At 42.8% G+C, this 14,987-nt stretch overlaps 1 protein-coding gene across 1 annotated transcript; it reads left to right on the top strand.

Annotated features, from left to right (window-relative positions):
• Window positions 1-204: 204 nt before the first annotated feature.
• IL37 (interleukin 37) lies at window positions 205-8,840 on the top strand. The gene is made up of 5 exons (XM_025994711.1): window positions 205-283; window positions 5,137-5,199; window positions 6,931-7,050; window positions 7,450-7,592; window positions 8,601-8,840. The coding sequence occupies exons 1-5, from the start codon at window positions 205-207 to the stop codon at window positions 8,838-8,840; spliced, it is 645 nt and encodes a 214-aa protein (XP_025850496.1).
• Window positions 8,841-14,987: the final 6,147 nt, after the last annotated feature.

Here is a 14,987-nt window from a genome sequence, read left to right as displayed (position 1 = left end):
AAAAACCAAAGGAGTGATAGAAGAGGCATGGTCCAGCTCCACAAAACATTTCTAAGCAGAGAGCAAGGCTGATGACCCATTCAGCACTAGGGGAGTCCAGCAAGGCTTCCTGGGGTCAGAGATCAGTAGACTCTTCTCCTTCCTGTCTACTCAGGTCCTGCCCTTCATCCCAGGCTCCTGTTGAGTCATTTCATCACGTTAAAAATGTCATTTTTGGAGGACTCAGGAGTGAAGATGGAATCTGAAGACTGGGAAAGAGATGAGCCCCATGGCTGCTCCGAAGGTAAGATTCTTGCAAATATCCATAAAGAGCCAAAAAATAACTCCTAAAGTAAGACCTTGTGAGGTCTGTGCACAGACTTGTTCTTCCCTGTAGACCTTGCATGGTAAGTGACCTTTGAGAATTTCCCTGGTAAATGAATTTGACAAGAGAAATCCTTGAAGGGAAATGAAGCTTTGCCACTGGTGCGCAGGTACATAGGGTGGTTAGATACACAGATCACCTTGATCCAAAGATCTAGAACTTTGAAGTCTTGATTCACCAACTGGATGGCTCTGAATCCTTGAAATGCATCCTTTTTCCTCCCAGCCTGCTCAGGCAGAGGAGAAAGCCAAGTGGTGGGAGGGATTGTCTGAGTCTGGGATGGGAAATGACCCTGGCTCAGGACTTCTGAGTGCCCCAGGGAGGAAGGCACTTGAGCATTGGCTCAAGGGGGATGAAAAGAGGAGGCTTTTAACCTAAATGACTAATGCATGGAGTGTGAAGGGAGAGGCCTGTAACTTGACAGAGGCCCAGCCCCTGAGCCTTCAACTCACACATGGCAATCAGAGTTCCCAAATTAAAAATAGGACATTTGTGTAACAAATGTGGATCTGCCAACAGAGAGGTTTGGAACCAGCCCTATTCCTGGAATATGGGCCATGTGGTGGCCGTAAAGCACATTCTGTTCCTTAGGCAGCAGAAGTATGCACCAGGAAGGCACAAACACCAGATACTGTAATTTCCCAACTCTGGAGAACTCCAAATGGTGACATTGAGGCCATGTCCCAATTCTGCCTCTGTTTGTTGGTGACATGTGTGGAAGGGGAAGAACCTTATTCTGGCTCCCAACAGAATCCTGAGGATTTCTGTCTGAAACAGGCCTGGGACAGCTCCACCTTCCCCCATCCTTTCCCACCAATGTGCAGTCCTCCTACTTCCTGGAAGCACATACTGTCAGAGCTGGAGGGACAGACAGGGAAAACAATGCTCAGAGTGGTGAGAAGAAGAGTTGCTTTAGACAGGTAGTTAGGAAGGCCAAGACTATAGAATCTTTATACTAGAGCACAGGATTTGGGTTTTTTTCTTCCCTTGGTGCTATGTGCTTTTCTATTTTTTTTAAAAGATTTTATTTATTTATTCACGAGAGACAGAGAGACAGAGAGAGAGGAGGAGACACAGGCAGAGGAAGAAGCAGGCTTCATGCAGGGAGCCCGATGTAGGACTCCATTGCAAGTCTCCAGGATCATGCCCTGGGCCAAAAGCGGTGCTAAACCACTGAGTCACCCCAGCTGCCCGGTACTATGTGCTCTTAATGTGCAAGGGTTGTTTGGATAATGGCTAGAGATTTCATTCGGGCATTTCTCAAACTTAATGTTTTATCAGGTAGTATCCTCCAGATTATTCTCAGAGTAATGTAGACAGTGTATACTAAATCCTCTGAATTATTGCAACACATATAATTTAGGTTTTTTTAAATTTCAAGTTTTTATTTATTTTTAATTTTTATTTTTTAAAATTTTAATTAAAAATTTTTTATTGGAGTTCAATTTGCCAACATATAGCATAATACCCAGTGCTCATCCCATCAAGTGCCCCCCTCAGTGTCCATCACCCAGTCACCAACACCCCCCACCCACCTCCCTTTCCACCTTGTTCGTTTCCCAGAGTTAGGAGTCTCTCATTTTCTGTCTCCCTTTCTGATATTCCCCCTCATTTTCTCTCCTTTCCCCTTTATTCCCTTTCACTATTTTTATATTCCCCAAATGAATGAGACCATATAATGTTTGTCCTTCTCCGATTGACTTATTTCACTTAGCATAATACCTGCCACTTCTATCCACATCGAAGCAAATGGTGAGTATTTGTCCTTTCTAATGGCTGAGTAATATTCCATTGTATACATAGATCACATCATCTTTATCCATTCATCTTTCGATGGACACCGAGGCTCCTTCCACAGTTTGGCTATTGCAGACATTGTTGCTGCAAACATCGGGGTGCAGGTGTCCCAGCATTTCACCGCATCTGTATCTTTAGGGTAAATCCCCAGCAGTGCAATTGCTGGCTCGCAGGGCAGATCTATTTTTAACTCTTTGAGGAACCTCCACACAGTTTTCCAGAGTGGCGGCACCAGTTCACATTCCCACCAACGGTGCAAGAGGGTTCCCCTTTCTCCACATCCTCTCCAACATTTGTTGTTTCCTGCCTTGTTAATTTTCCCCATTCTCACTGGTGTGAGGTGGTATCTCATTGTGGTTTTGATTTGTATTTCCCTGAAGGCCAGTGATGTGGAGCATTTTCTCATGTGCTTGTTGGCCATGTGTATGTCTTCTTTGGTGAAATTTCTGTTCATGTCTTTTGCCCATTTCATGATTTGATCATTTGTTTCTTTGCTGTTGAGTTTAATAAGTTCTTTATAAATCTTGGATACTAGGCCTTTATCTGATAGGTCATTTGCAAATATCTTCTCCCATTCTGCAGGTTGTCTTTTAGTTTTGTTGACTGTTTCTTTTGCTGTGCAAAAGGTTCTTATCTTGATGAAGTCCCAATAATTCATTTTTGCTTTTGTTTCTCTTGCCTTCTTGTATGTATCTTGCAAGAAGTTGCTGTGGCCAAGTTCAAAAAGGGTGTTGCCTGTGTTCTCCTCTAGGATTTTGATGGAATCTTGTCTCACATTTAGATCTTTCATACATTTTGAGTTTATCTTTGTGTATGGTGCAAGAGAGTGGTCTAGTTTCATTCTTCTGCATGTGGCTGTCCAATTTTCCCAGAACCATTTATTGAAGTTTTTATTTAAATTCTAGTTAACATATATAGTAAAATTGGTTTCAAGTATAGAATTTAGTGATTCATCACTTACATATAACACCCAGTGCTCATCACAGCAAGTGGCCTCCTTAATGCCCATCACCCATCTAGCCCCTCCCCCACTTACCTCCCTTCATCAACCCTCAGTTTCTTTTCTATAGTTCAGAGTCTCCTACGGTTTGTTTCCCTCTCTCTTCCCCCCACCAGCTTCCCTCCCCTATGTTCATCTGTTTTGTTTCTTAAATTCCACATATGAGTGAAATCATATGGTATTCTCCTTTCTCTGAATGACTTATTTCACTTAGCATAATACACTCTAGTTTTATCCATATCATTGCAAATGACAAGATTTCATTCTTTTTGATGGCTGAGTAATATTTCATTGTGTATGTATACCACATCTTCTTTATCCATTCATTAGTTGATGGACATTTGGGCTCTTTCCAAAATTTGGCTATTGTTGGTAATGCTGGTATAGACATCAGGGTGCATGTGCCCATTTGAACCAGTATTTTTGTATCCTTTGGATAAATACTTAGTAATGCAATTGCTGGATCATAGGGTAGTTCTATTTTTAGCTTTTTGAGGAAACTCTATACTGTTTTCCAGAGTGGCTGTACCAGTTTGCATTACTTACGAACAGTGCAAAAGGGTTCCCCTTTCTCTACCTCCTTGCCAGCATCTGTTGTTTCTTGTGTTGTTTATTTTAGTCATTCTGACAGTCATGAGGTAGTATTTCATCGTGGTTTTAATTTGTATTACCCTTGTGGTGAGTGATGTTGAGCATATTTTCATGTTGCTGTTAGCCATCTATTCATGTCTTCTGCCCACTTTTTAGCTGGATTATTTATTTTTTGGGTGTTGAGTTTGGTAAGTTCTTTGTAGATTTTGGATACTAACCCTTTATCTGATATTTTGTTTGCAGATATCTTCTCCCATTCTATAGGCTGCCTTTTAGTTTTCTTGATGGCTTCCTTTGCTGTGCAGAAGCTTTTTGTCTTGATAAAGTGCTAATGGTTCATTTTTGCTTTTGTTTCCCTTGCCTCTGGTGACATGTTAGTAAGAAGTTGCTATGGCTGAGGTCAAAGAGGTTGCTGCCTATATTCTCCTCTAGGATTTTGATGGTTTCCTCTCTCACATTTAAGTCTTTCATCCATTTTGAATCTATTTTTGTGTATAGTATAAGAAAGTGGTCCAGTTTCATTCTTCTGCCTGTTGCTGTCCAGTTTTCCCACCTCCATTTGTTGAAGAGATTGTCTTTTCCATTGGATATTTTTTCCTGCTTTGTCAAAGATTAGTTGATCATATACCCATGCAGCCATTTCTTGGTTTTCTATTCTGTCCCATTGATCTATGTGTTTGTTTTTGTGAATACATAGATTTTTAATCAGTCAGGACTCTAGCAATTTCCACATTCAGAAACTGAGTTAGTTCTATTTCATCTCCATTTCCACCATTTTTGGCCATGGAAATTTTTTTTTTCTTGAGAGAGAGAGAGAGAGAGAGAGAGAGCAAGAGAGAGCAAGAGAGAGCACATGGGCACAAACACAAGCAGGGGAACAGAAGGGGTGGGGCAGAAGGAGATGGAGAGAACCTTAAGGAGACTCCATGCTAAGCACAGGGCCTAGCGCAGGGCTTGATCTCATGATCCTGAGATTGCCAAAACCAAGAGTAGGACACTCAACCAAATAAGCCATCCAGATGCCCCAACCATGATAACTATTTTTAATATTATTATTGTCTCTGTGCTTTAGTGTTCACAAAACACACACAAAAAGAAGTAAAGGGGATCCCTGGGTGGCTCAGCGGTTTAGCGCCTGCCTTTGGCCCGGGGCGCGATCCTGGAGACCTGGGGTCGAGTCCCATGTTGGGCTCCCTGCATGGAGCCTGCTTCTCCCTCTGCCTGTGTCTCTGCCTCTCTCTCTCTCTCTCTCTCTCTCTCTCTCTGTCTATCATGAATAAATAAATAAAATCTTTAAAAAAAAGTAAAGCATTCAATGACCTCTAATGTTAAATCCTTAGAACATCCCAATTGCATGTGCTAACCTCATTGTCTCTGATTCCAGACTTGGCCAGAAGTCCCCTGGAGCCAGGCCCAAGCCTCACTTCCATAAGCTCTGCCCACTCATGTAAGGCCCCTGGGTGAACAGATGAGGGTGGCAAGGGATGAGGAAGGGAGTGGGGTTGGGGGTGGGGTTCGCTTAGGGGAGGAGGAGGATCAGAGACTGGGGACACCTAAGGGTGCTGGGATGAGGCTGAGGCTTTTCCTTTACAGAAGTGAATCTCAGGAGGGTCAATAAGAAAGAAGAGCCCTGGGTGGATCTCTGTCTTTACAGAGAGGTGCAGGTAACACATATTTGCTGAGTGGCACAGGAGAAGAAAAGGAACCTTCAAGATCTTTCTGACTATTGCCATGGAGTGGGCAACGCTGACCTCAGAGAACTTATGAAAAACAGAAACTTGGCCAGCAGGGGGCGACCATGAAACCGATGTCACTTACTGCCATTGCCACTGGGCTCTGGGCTAGACCCTTCTCACAGGCTATAGTATGAACCTCTAGTGTAACCTCACAGTAACCACAGATGAAATTGTTAACATTACCACTTTTCAGGTACAAAAACTGAGGAAGCGAGGGAGGGTACCTGCCCCAGGTGACACAGGTAGTAAGTGACAGATGCTGGAATTTAAAAGTATTGTAACATCTGTCTGCCCAAGTTTAAGGCTCCCCGCCACCACCCTCTGCACAGGCAGAGTCAGGAGGCCTCAGCCTGAGTCCCAGGTCCCCCGCAGGTGAGCTTTCTCCCTGGTAAACTGGCAGTGAGTGCACACAGGTACACAGCAAGCTCCCATGACTCTGTGAGGGAGGTTGCATCAAGCACTATTGCTGCTACCATTGCTGCTGTCGCTCCTGCTGTTGTTTGAGAATGGACTCCCTAGAGAAAAATATGTTAAAACCACTTATACCTCTTCTGTGCCTTGAGAAGGAACTCTGAAGAAAGCATATGGCGTCAGGAATGATGTGAGAGAACACCAACTAAGAGGATACTGTGCAAACCTCAGTTCGTGATGATGGGAGGCTCAAGTCAGTGTGTGATAGGAGGGAAACAGAAGTAACAGAATGACAGGTTTTGGAAATATTTAAGAGGCAAACAGCCCAATGCTAGTGCTGGAAATGCAACTTACAGAGCATGTCTCGGTGTCTCCCTAAACAATCAGCATCTTAAAGCTGTGGGGGTACAGGCATCCATGGCCATAAAATGTCACCCTTCAGATGGCTTTCAGTGTATGGTTCTTAGCTCCTAAGGTACTTTCTGTCTAATTTCTCACCCCCCACTCTTCCACCTGGCCCTCCAGTGCAAGGATTTGTTCCATCTCAGGCATTGCTGATGATGCCCCTAGTGAGAGGCTGAAAAAAGTAGGGTTGGGAAGAATAAAGATTAACATGTACTGAGACCTTTATATGGTTCAGACACCTGGCTAAGTATTACTTATTTGAGTAAGCATGTTAATCTTCCCAACACCCATACCAGGTAGGTGCTATTGCTACACCTGTTTCACGGGTGAAGACATTGGGGTTTGGAGAGATTTAGTAACTTTTCCTAGGTCCCAAGGCAGTAAGTGACAGAGATTGGATAGGATCCATCTGTGAAAATGGATAACCCATGTGTTTGCATGCATGCTGAATTGCTTGTCCAGAGGGAGGTAGAAAGCCTGGGGGCAGGGGAAATCTTCAGTGGGCTGTGATGTTTGAGGCCACAGGCAGGTGGAGAGTTGAGGCTGGGACACTTGCATGTGAACTAGAAAGGACTGAGTTTTCTATTCTCAGTATGAAGTGTTGATATCTGATTATATTGATCTAGGTCCAAAAGTGAAAGCCTTATACCCAGAGAAATTCAGCATTCATGACCAAGATCACAAAGTATTGGTCCTGGACTCCGACACCCTCAGAGCAGTTCCATTTAAAACCTACATACGCCCAGGTGACTGTCTGTCTTGGTTGTGTTTTCTGTCCTAACAGCCAGGTTAAGACCTTCCTGTAAGGGGCTCACCTCAGCCTGTGGGACACCTCCAGCTCCTGCAGGTGGTAGATAAGTGGGCAGCACAGCAGAGGAACCCCAGGGACCATTAGGATTTGGATGGAGAGTTTGTAACAATGAACAAATCTGAGGGAAGCCTTTATGGAAGGGATGAAAGAAGGAAGGAGCCAGACAATGGAAGAAGAGGAGGCTTGGACTAGTGGAGGGGGACTTTCACCACAGAGTCATGGGAGAGGGATTACACATCATGCCTGAAACTCCAGAAGATAGAAGGGTCTCTTCCCTGCTCTGGGGACCGACAGGGAAGAGACATCAATCATGTTTCTGATTGTCTTTTTCCAGAGATGTTCTTTGTATTAGCCTCCTCCCTGAGCTCAGCCTCTAAGGAGAAAGGAAGTCCAATTCTTTTGGCAGTCTGTAAAGGAGAGCTTTGTCTCTGCTGTGAGAAGGACAAAAGACAAAGCCAACCATCTCTTCAGCTGAAGGTGAGCATTCTAGCCCAATTTCATTTACCCTCAGCCACCCCAAAGTGAAGGGCCAAGATCCTAATGCCTCTCACTTTCTACAAATTCTTTTTTTTTTTATGTTCAAGTATTTATTGTACTAAATAATATGCTTAGAATAGCCAGAAGGCACAATGCACTACCACTTCTCTTTCTCTTTCAGCTTCTCCATTTCTACAAACATTTTTTTTTTTTTTGTAGCAAGATACAAAAGACATGCTTGAATCACATCTTTATTTTGGCCTGAATTTAATACCCTAGTGCACATATAGATATCTACATGCGAAATTTTATTTAGAAGCATTTTTTATAACGTGTTACTATCTGTTCCGTGCAGACGGAATTTCCATTGATTTAATTTTAAATGTCTTCCCTTGATTTTATTTTATTTTATTATTTTTTTTAATTAACTTTTATTGGTGTTCAATTTACCAACATACAGAAAAACACCCAGTGCTCATCCCGTCAAGTGTCCACCTCAGTGCCCGTCACCCATTCCCCTCCAACACCCGCCCTCCTCCCCTTCCACCACCCCTAGTTCATTTCCCCGAGTTAGGAGTCTTTATGTTCTGTCTCCCTTCCTGATATTTCCCAACATTTCTTTTCCCTTCCTTTATATTCCCTTTCACTATTATTCATATTCCCCAAATGAATGAGAACATACACTGTTTGTCCTTCTCCAATTGACTTATTTCACTCAGCATAATACCCTCCAGTTCCATCCACGTTGAAGCAAATGGTGGGTATTTGTCGTTTCTAATTGCTGAGTAATATTCCATTGTATACATAAACCACATCTTCTTTATCCATTCATCTTTCGATGGAACTTTCTACAAATTCTTATCTTGGTCAATATAACAGGGACATTCACTTTTCTGGAAGCATTGGGTAGGAGTTTCCTGCCCTACTATTTGATTCTGTGCTCCAAGAGCACACATGCTTGGTTTTCTCCCTCTCAGAGATTGTACTGTCTAATCTTTTACCTTGTAGAAGAAGAAACTTACCAACCTGGCTGCCCAGAAGGAATCAGCACGTCAGCCCTTCATCTTTTATAGGACTAAGGTGGGCTCCCAGAACAGATTGGAGTCAGCTGCCCATCCTGGATGGTTTATTTGTACCTCCTGCAATTCTGGTGAACCTGTTGGAGTGACAAATGTTCTTGGAAAAAGGAAACACACTGAGTTTTCATTTCACAGAGCTGAAACAAGTCCCAGTGAAGTTAGTGGGTAGGAAATTGCCCCATCAAATGCCTTCTTGTGCTTTCCTTTCTAACTCAGACCAATTATAAAAGGATACAGAATATACTTGCTAACCTCTTTCATCTCTCATCAGTACTTTGAGAATTTGTGTCTTTAGGTCATAGAAAGAAGGATTAATTAAAGAGTTTTAGATGAAATAAAATTCTGGTTGGAATGATCCCAGCCTCTGCCTATTTATGGCTTACCCTGAAAAATCAGTCACTTAGAGCCTGTGTTATATTGCATGATTTGCCCAGACAGAGTCTGAACTTGCTGCAGAAAGTAGCAGTTAGCTGATGCTATGCTCTAGAATTAGCCATTCCTACTGGGGTTTAACAGGCACTGGAGGAAGTTCACAGAAGTAGTTGTCTGTGTCTAGAACCCAGTATGACAAGAAGAAAAACACTAGCGAGTCACCATCTAGCAAAGTGGTAAGTGGAAAAGGTTGAGGTGGGTCCCAGACAAGGAGCAGGGTGACTTAAAACGTGGGAGAAGCACAGAGATAAGGAATCTGGGTCAAGGGACAGTGAGGAGACCAGATGAGCAGCCAGTTGGCATGTGGGAAATCTATCAACAAGGGCAAATTCCCATTGCTAAATTGGGCTCAGATTCTAGCAAAGAGTGATCGGCAGGTTGACTGAGCAAATAGAAATCTGGGGTGTGGAAGCAGGATATGGGATTGAGAGAGAAAGGTGGAGGCTTGGGACTTACTTGTCTACTGGTAACAAGCAACAATAATTGATTTAGGCATACTTAAGCAAAAAGTATACTAAAACAACAAGGAGGGCAGCCCAGGTGGCTCAGCGGTTTAGCGCCGCCTTCAGCCCAGGGCCTGATCCTGGAGACCTGGGATTGAGTCCCACGTCAGGCTCCCTGCATGGAGCCTGCTTGTGTCTCTGCCTCTCTCTGTGCAATATAACACAGGCTCTCTCTCTCTCTCTCTCTCTCTTTCTCTCTCTCTCTCTCTCTCATCAATCAATAAATAAAATCTTTAAAAAAATAAAACAACAAGGAGCTTACTAGAAGGATATTGAGCATTTTAGTTTCTTGTTGCTACCATAACAAATTACCATAAACTCAGTGGTTTAAAACAATGCAATTTATTATCTTATCTTTTAGAAGATCAGTCTGAAGTGGGTCTCATTGGACTAAAATCAAGATGTAGGCAGGGCTGCATTTCTTCTAGAGGCTCCAGGGGATAATTAATTTCCTGCTTTTTCCAGCTCCTGGGGGCTATCTACATTCCCTGGCTTGTTGCCTTTTTCTCATATTCAGAGCCAACAATGGCTGGTTAGGTCTTTCTCATGCTGCATCTCTTTGACCATTCTGCGTTCCTCTCACTCATAAGGACCCCTGTGATTACACTGGGCTCATCTGGATAATCCCCATCTCAAGATACTTAATTTAATCACACCTGCTGAGTCCCTTCTGACATGCAAGGTATCACATTTACAGGTTCTGGGGATTAGGATGTGGACGTCTTTGGGGTCTATTATCCTGCCAAGCCCACGAAGGACATGCTGAAGAGCCAGAAATTTCTAATAGGTGAGAAATGACAGGAGCCTGGGAGGCTTTGGCCCCACCACTGATGAATGAGGACCAATCATGTTTTTCATCACTTAGCAAAAGATTCAGATTCCAAGTAGAGCACATGACTGCCTTATTTTTGGTTATGTGTCTGTTCCCTATTTTGGATTATGTGTCTGTTCCTTGGTCAGTTAAAGGCAGTGCACCTTGATCAACACTCTCTCTGAGATATGTTTCCAGGGAGGCCAGTGAGGGTTCTCAAATTCAAATTGGAGAGCTCATCTCAAGAGAAAGGTGTGTAGGTGCCAGGCAGGAAGATAAACCTGAGTCTCCTGAGTCTCCTTATTTGTACCTAGAAATATGACACAAGCCCAGTCTCTGAGGGTTAAGGGAGACAAGGGCCAAGGGAAGACCTCTGACAAGGTCAGTTGCTTCTGTTTCTGATTTGATGATGATGTTGACCAATACCAGGCCAATAATAAAAAAAACATTTAGTACTTTCAGTGTTTGAAAATTTGTCCAGGTAGTACTGATGCTTGGGTGGGGGTGAGGGGGCATGTCTTCCTCATAAGATCACAGAATCTGTTTCATAATCAACACAAAACTATTCATATTAGTCTCTGAGCCAGGGCTGTCCCATAGCAGTGCTCTGCTTCCCTATGGACCAGCTGAAAAGAGGTGAGGCTCACCGACCATGGCATTGAGGATGCCACTCATGTGGCCCAAATAGAGACAGCCATAGCATGGGCTCTGTCCTGCTTCAACCTGGTGATATATAGCAAGTCACTGTGACACTGGCCACCTGGGCTTCTGTGAGGCTCCCCCGAGATCACAAATATATCTGCACCTTGCAGAAGCACAGGCCCTGTGTGCTGTTGCTTTTATTGGTGGAAAGCTCAGGTGAAATGGTAATCACATAGGTGTGGCACCTCATTTAATGCTGTGAGCTGCTTCCTACTGTCAGCACTACCAGCCCCCCTTTATGTGTCCCTATTTTTTTGTTTTTTATAGCATGCTATATAATTTGCTTATTTATTATGTTTCATGTTTATGTCATCCACTAGAATTTAAGTTCCATGAGTGTTTTGCTCTCTGATGTATTCCAAGAACCTAAAAAAGCACCTGGCACTTAGAGGCACTCAGTAAGGTTTTAAATGAGTGAATGAAGGAAGAAAGACAGGAGGGAGGGAGAAACAAAGATGAAAGAAAGAAAGGCAGGGAGAGAGGAAAGGAAGTTGCTATTTACACGATGGTCTCTTCCTTATTACTATAGCTAATATGACTTTCCCCTGCAAAGCACATACGTTTTGGAAACCTTATAGAAAGCAAACTCAAGCATTTTGAAGTTAATTTTCCTAGCTGTCATTATAATTATGGGTCTGGGTGTTAGGTGAAAAAGTTTTAACCCCTCTGTATTACACCTGAGAATCTCAATGCATTCATTTCCTAGAGCTGCTGTAACAGAGTGACATAAACTGGGTAGCCTAAAACACCAGAAACTTATTCTCTCACAGTTGTGGAGCCTGGAAGTCAGAAATCAAGATGTTGGCAGGGTCCTATTCCTTTTGAGGGCTGTAAGGGAGAAACTGTTCCATGCCACTTCTAGCTTCTGGGTTTTGTCAGCAGTTTTTGGCCTTCCTTGGCTTATAGATGCATCACTTCAATCTATTCCTATTTTGTCATATGACCTCCTTTTCCCTGTGTCTCTTTGCCTTCATATGGCACTCTGTGTGTGTGTGTGTGTGTCATTGTCCAAATTTCCCTTTTCTTATAAGTATACCTGTTGTATCGGATTAGGACCCTAATTACTTCATCTTAGCTTGATTATCTCTATAAAGACCATGTTTCCAAATAAGGTCACCTTTACAGGTACCAGGGATTAAGATTTCAACATGTCTTTTTGAGGGGGGCATAATTCAACCATACCACCCAACATTCCAACTGTTAACCTCAAGGAATTCTCTGTGCCTGTAAAAGGGCAATCTCAGGGTATTTGCTGTGCAGCGGGAGCTCCAGCAGGAGCACCCTAACCAGAAGTGCCCTTCACAGCTGGCCAGTTTTCCTGCTCCCATCCAAGATCCTGGGGCAGGGTAAGGCAGGTGAGGACAAGAGGAAGGCTCTTCTGGGAATAGAAGAAGAAGATGCTTATCTATCCTGTAGTCTGCTTGGCAATGAGTTACCTGCACACAGATGACAGCCTTAGAAGTGGTGTGCTCCAAGCATTTTGGATCTCAGTGACCCCAATCAATTAAACAAAACTGAGGACACATGTACAAAATGTGGGCATTAGTACACTATGAGACTTACATAAAATTAGAAAATTCACAAGGACTAAATAAAATAAGAACTGACATTTAGTGGTTTCTTCCCACATTCCAAAGCACTGTCTGGCTCACCCAGCAGCATTCTACCTGCATCCCAGTAGACACACACCTAGCAATGCGCTGGCAAATGTTTGACAACCAGTTCTCTGGGGATGGGTGGAAGTGGGAGGGAGCTCTGATATATGGCTTGTGCCAGTTTGCATGGTGTAATGACTCGCAACATGGCTGACTTCAGACTGCCAACATGAAGTCATTGAACATGGATTTGGGAAGAGATACCAAAAATTCGCTCTTGCAAGCTGATGTAAGCTGATTCCAGCCACCACAGCAGCCAAATTTAAGATCTTCACGTTAGAGCAAGGGCTGGTTGGAAAACTATATAACCTGCAGGAAAAATCTGGCTCACTGCCTGTTGTGTATAGTTTACCAACACAGTCTGTGGTTGCCTTCAAGCTACAATAGATCATGTGGTCTCTCAGCCTGCAAAGCCTAGAATATCTGCTATATATCCCTTAAGAGAAAGTTTGCTGACTCCTGCTATAGAGGACAAGAGACCAGAGACTGTCTGCAGCCTCTGGTTATTCATGCCTGAGTCAGTCTTGTGCTTGAGGCACAGTTTTTATCAGAGAGCTGCAATGCATGATAGTTGAGTTCTCCATCTCACTCACAGAAGCCTATACTGTTTTTCACTACAAAAGTAATATTAGGTTTTTTAAAAAACTTAATTAGCTAACATATAGTACATCATTAGTTTCAGATATAGAGTTCGGGAATTCATCAGTTGCATGTAACACCCAGTACTCATCACATCACCTGCCCTCCTTAATGCTCGTCACCCAGTTACCCCATCCCCTCCCCACCTCTCCTCTAGCAACCCTCAGTTTCTTTCCCATAGTTAGGAGTCTCTCATTGTTTGTCTCCTGTGTTTTATTTTTATTTTTGTTTAGCTCAGTATGTCTTAGCAATTTTCAGTAGGAAAATGCTTTCTAAATTCCACATAATCAAGAGATCCAGAGCGATTGACAACTACCTGTTACTTCCCCACAGCCCTCTTACAGAAGGTGCTTGTTAGAGCACCTCCATGCAGGAGCTCAAGGCAGGATCAGAGGTCATTTGGCCTAAGGTGGCAGGGATAGGTTCTCTGTGCAGAGTGTGTGGAGGGAACTGTTTGGCAGACTTACATGGCGATTTCTGGTCTCTAAGGTAATTTTCACAGTGCACAGGGTGATTGTCAATATCAATAATCAATATAATGCTGTGAGGAGGGCAGAGTGGGAATTATTATGCCCATTTCATAGATAAGGATAAATAGACTCCGAGACAAGGAACTTGACCAGTCACCCAGACTGTAAATGGCAGACTTCCAGGTATTCTGACTCCTAGTACAGAGCAATTTGTCCCAGAGGTGCTAAAAAATGACTGCCTAAGAATCAACTGAGAGGCTTCTGAGGAACCTTGAGAAAAGGTTTCACATGCTATGTGAAAAAAGTCAAAGTCAGACAGAGAAAAAGAATAGTGTATAATATCACTTTTATGTTGAATCTAAAAAAGTTGAGCTCAGAGAAATGGAATATGGAGTAGCTGGGGTCAGGGGAAATGGGGAGATATATCTCAAAGGATATAAACCCCCAGTTACAATATTAACAAGTTCTGGAGATCTAATGTACAGCATGGTGATTATACCTAATAATAGAGTATTATATACTTGAAAGTTACTAAAAGAATAGATCTTAAATGTCCTCACCCACAAAATGGGTGAGGACACACACAAAATACATACACAAAAAATACACACACACAAAATGATTATGGGATAGGATGGAGGTGTTAGTTAATGTTATGGTGATAATCATATTGCAATACATAAATGTATCAGATCAATAGGTTGTACAGTTTAAACTTATATAATGTTATATGTCAATCATATCTCAATAAAACTGGAAAAAAACAAACTTTCAGAGTTGCACCCCCTGAGATTCTGAGTTAGGCATTCTGAGATGAAAGTCATGGATGTAGATGACTTGTTAAAAAGCCCCAAGTAATTCTGGTTCAAATAGTTCTTTCTGGTCCATACTTTCAGAAATGCTACCTCCTCCCTGTATATTTCATTAGAAAATGATAATGTGCCTTTGTGATTGAGAGCCATTTCTTTTTATTTGTTTTTTGTTTTGTTTTGTTTTGAGAGCCATTTCTGAGTGATTGGGTACCATTAGCCAACTGTATTAGCGTTCAGTCTATTTAGTCTGGGCTGAAACATGTGCCATGAAGGAGGTCTTACTTCAGGTGAC

This window comes from Vulpes vulpes, chromosome 8, assembly GCF_048418805.1.
Source record: "Vulpes vulpes isolate BD-2025 chromosome 8, VulVul3, whole genome shotgun sequence".
Classification (NCBI taxonomy): domain Eukaryota; kingdom Metazoa; phylum Chordata; class Mammalia; order Carnivora; family Canidae; genus Vulpes; species Vulpes vulpes.
This window is presented reverse-complemented; position numbering and strand designations above follow the sequence as displayed.

Coding starts and splice junctions, on each gene's coding strand:
- IL37 (XM_025994711.1), top strand. CDS start 205: ATGTCATTTTTGGAGGACTCAGGAGTGAAGATGGAATCTGAAGACTGG. Junction 284..5,136: donor GCCCCATGGCTGCTCCGAAG/GTAAGATTCTTG, acceptor CTCTGATTCCAG/ACTTGGCCAGAAGTCCCCTG. Junction 7,051..7,449: donor TAAAACCTACATACGCCCAG/GTGACTGTCTGT, acceptor GTCTTTTTCCAG/AGATGTTCTTTGTATTAGCC.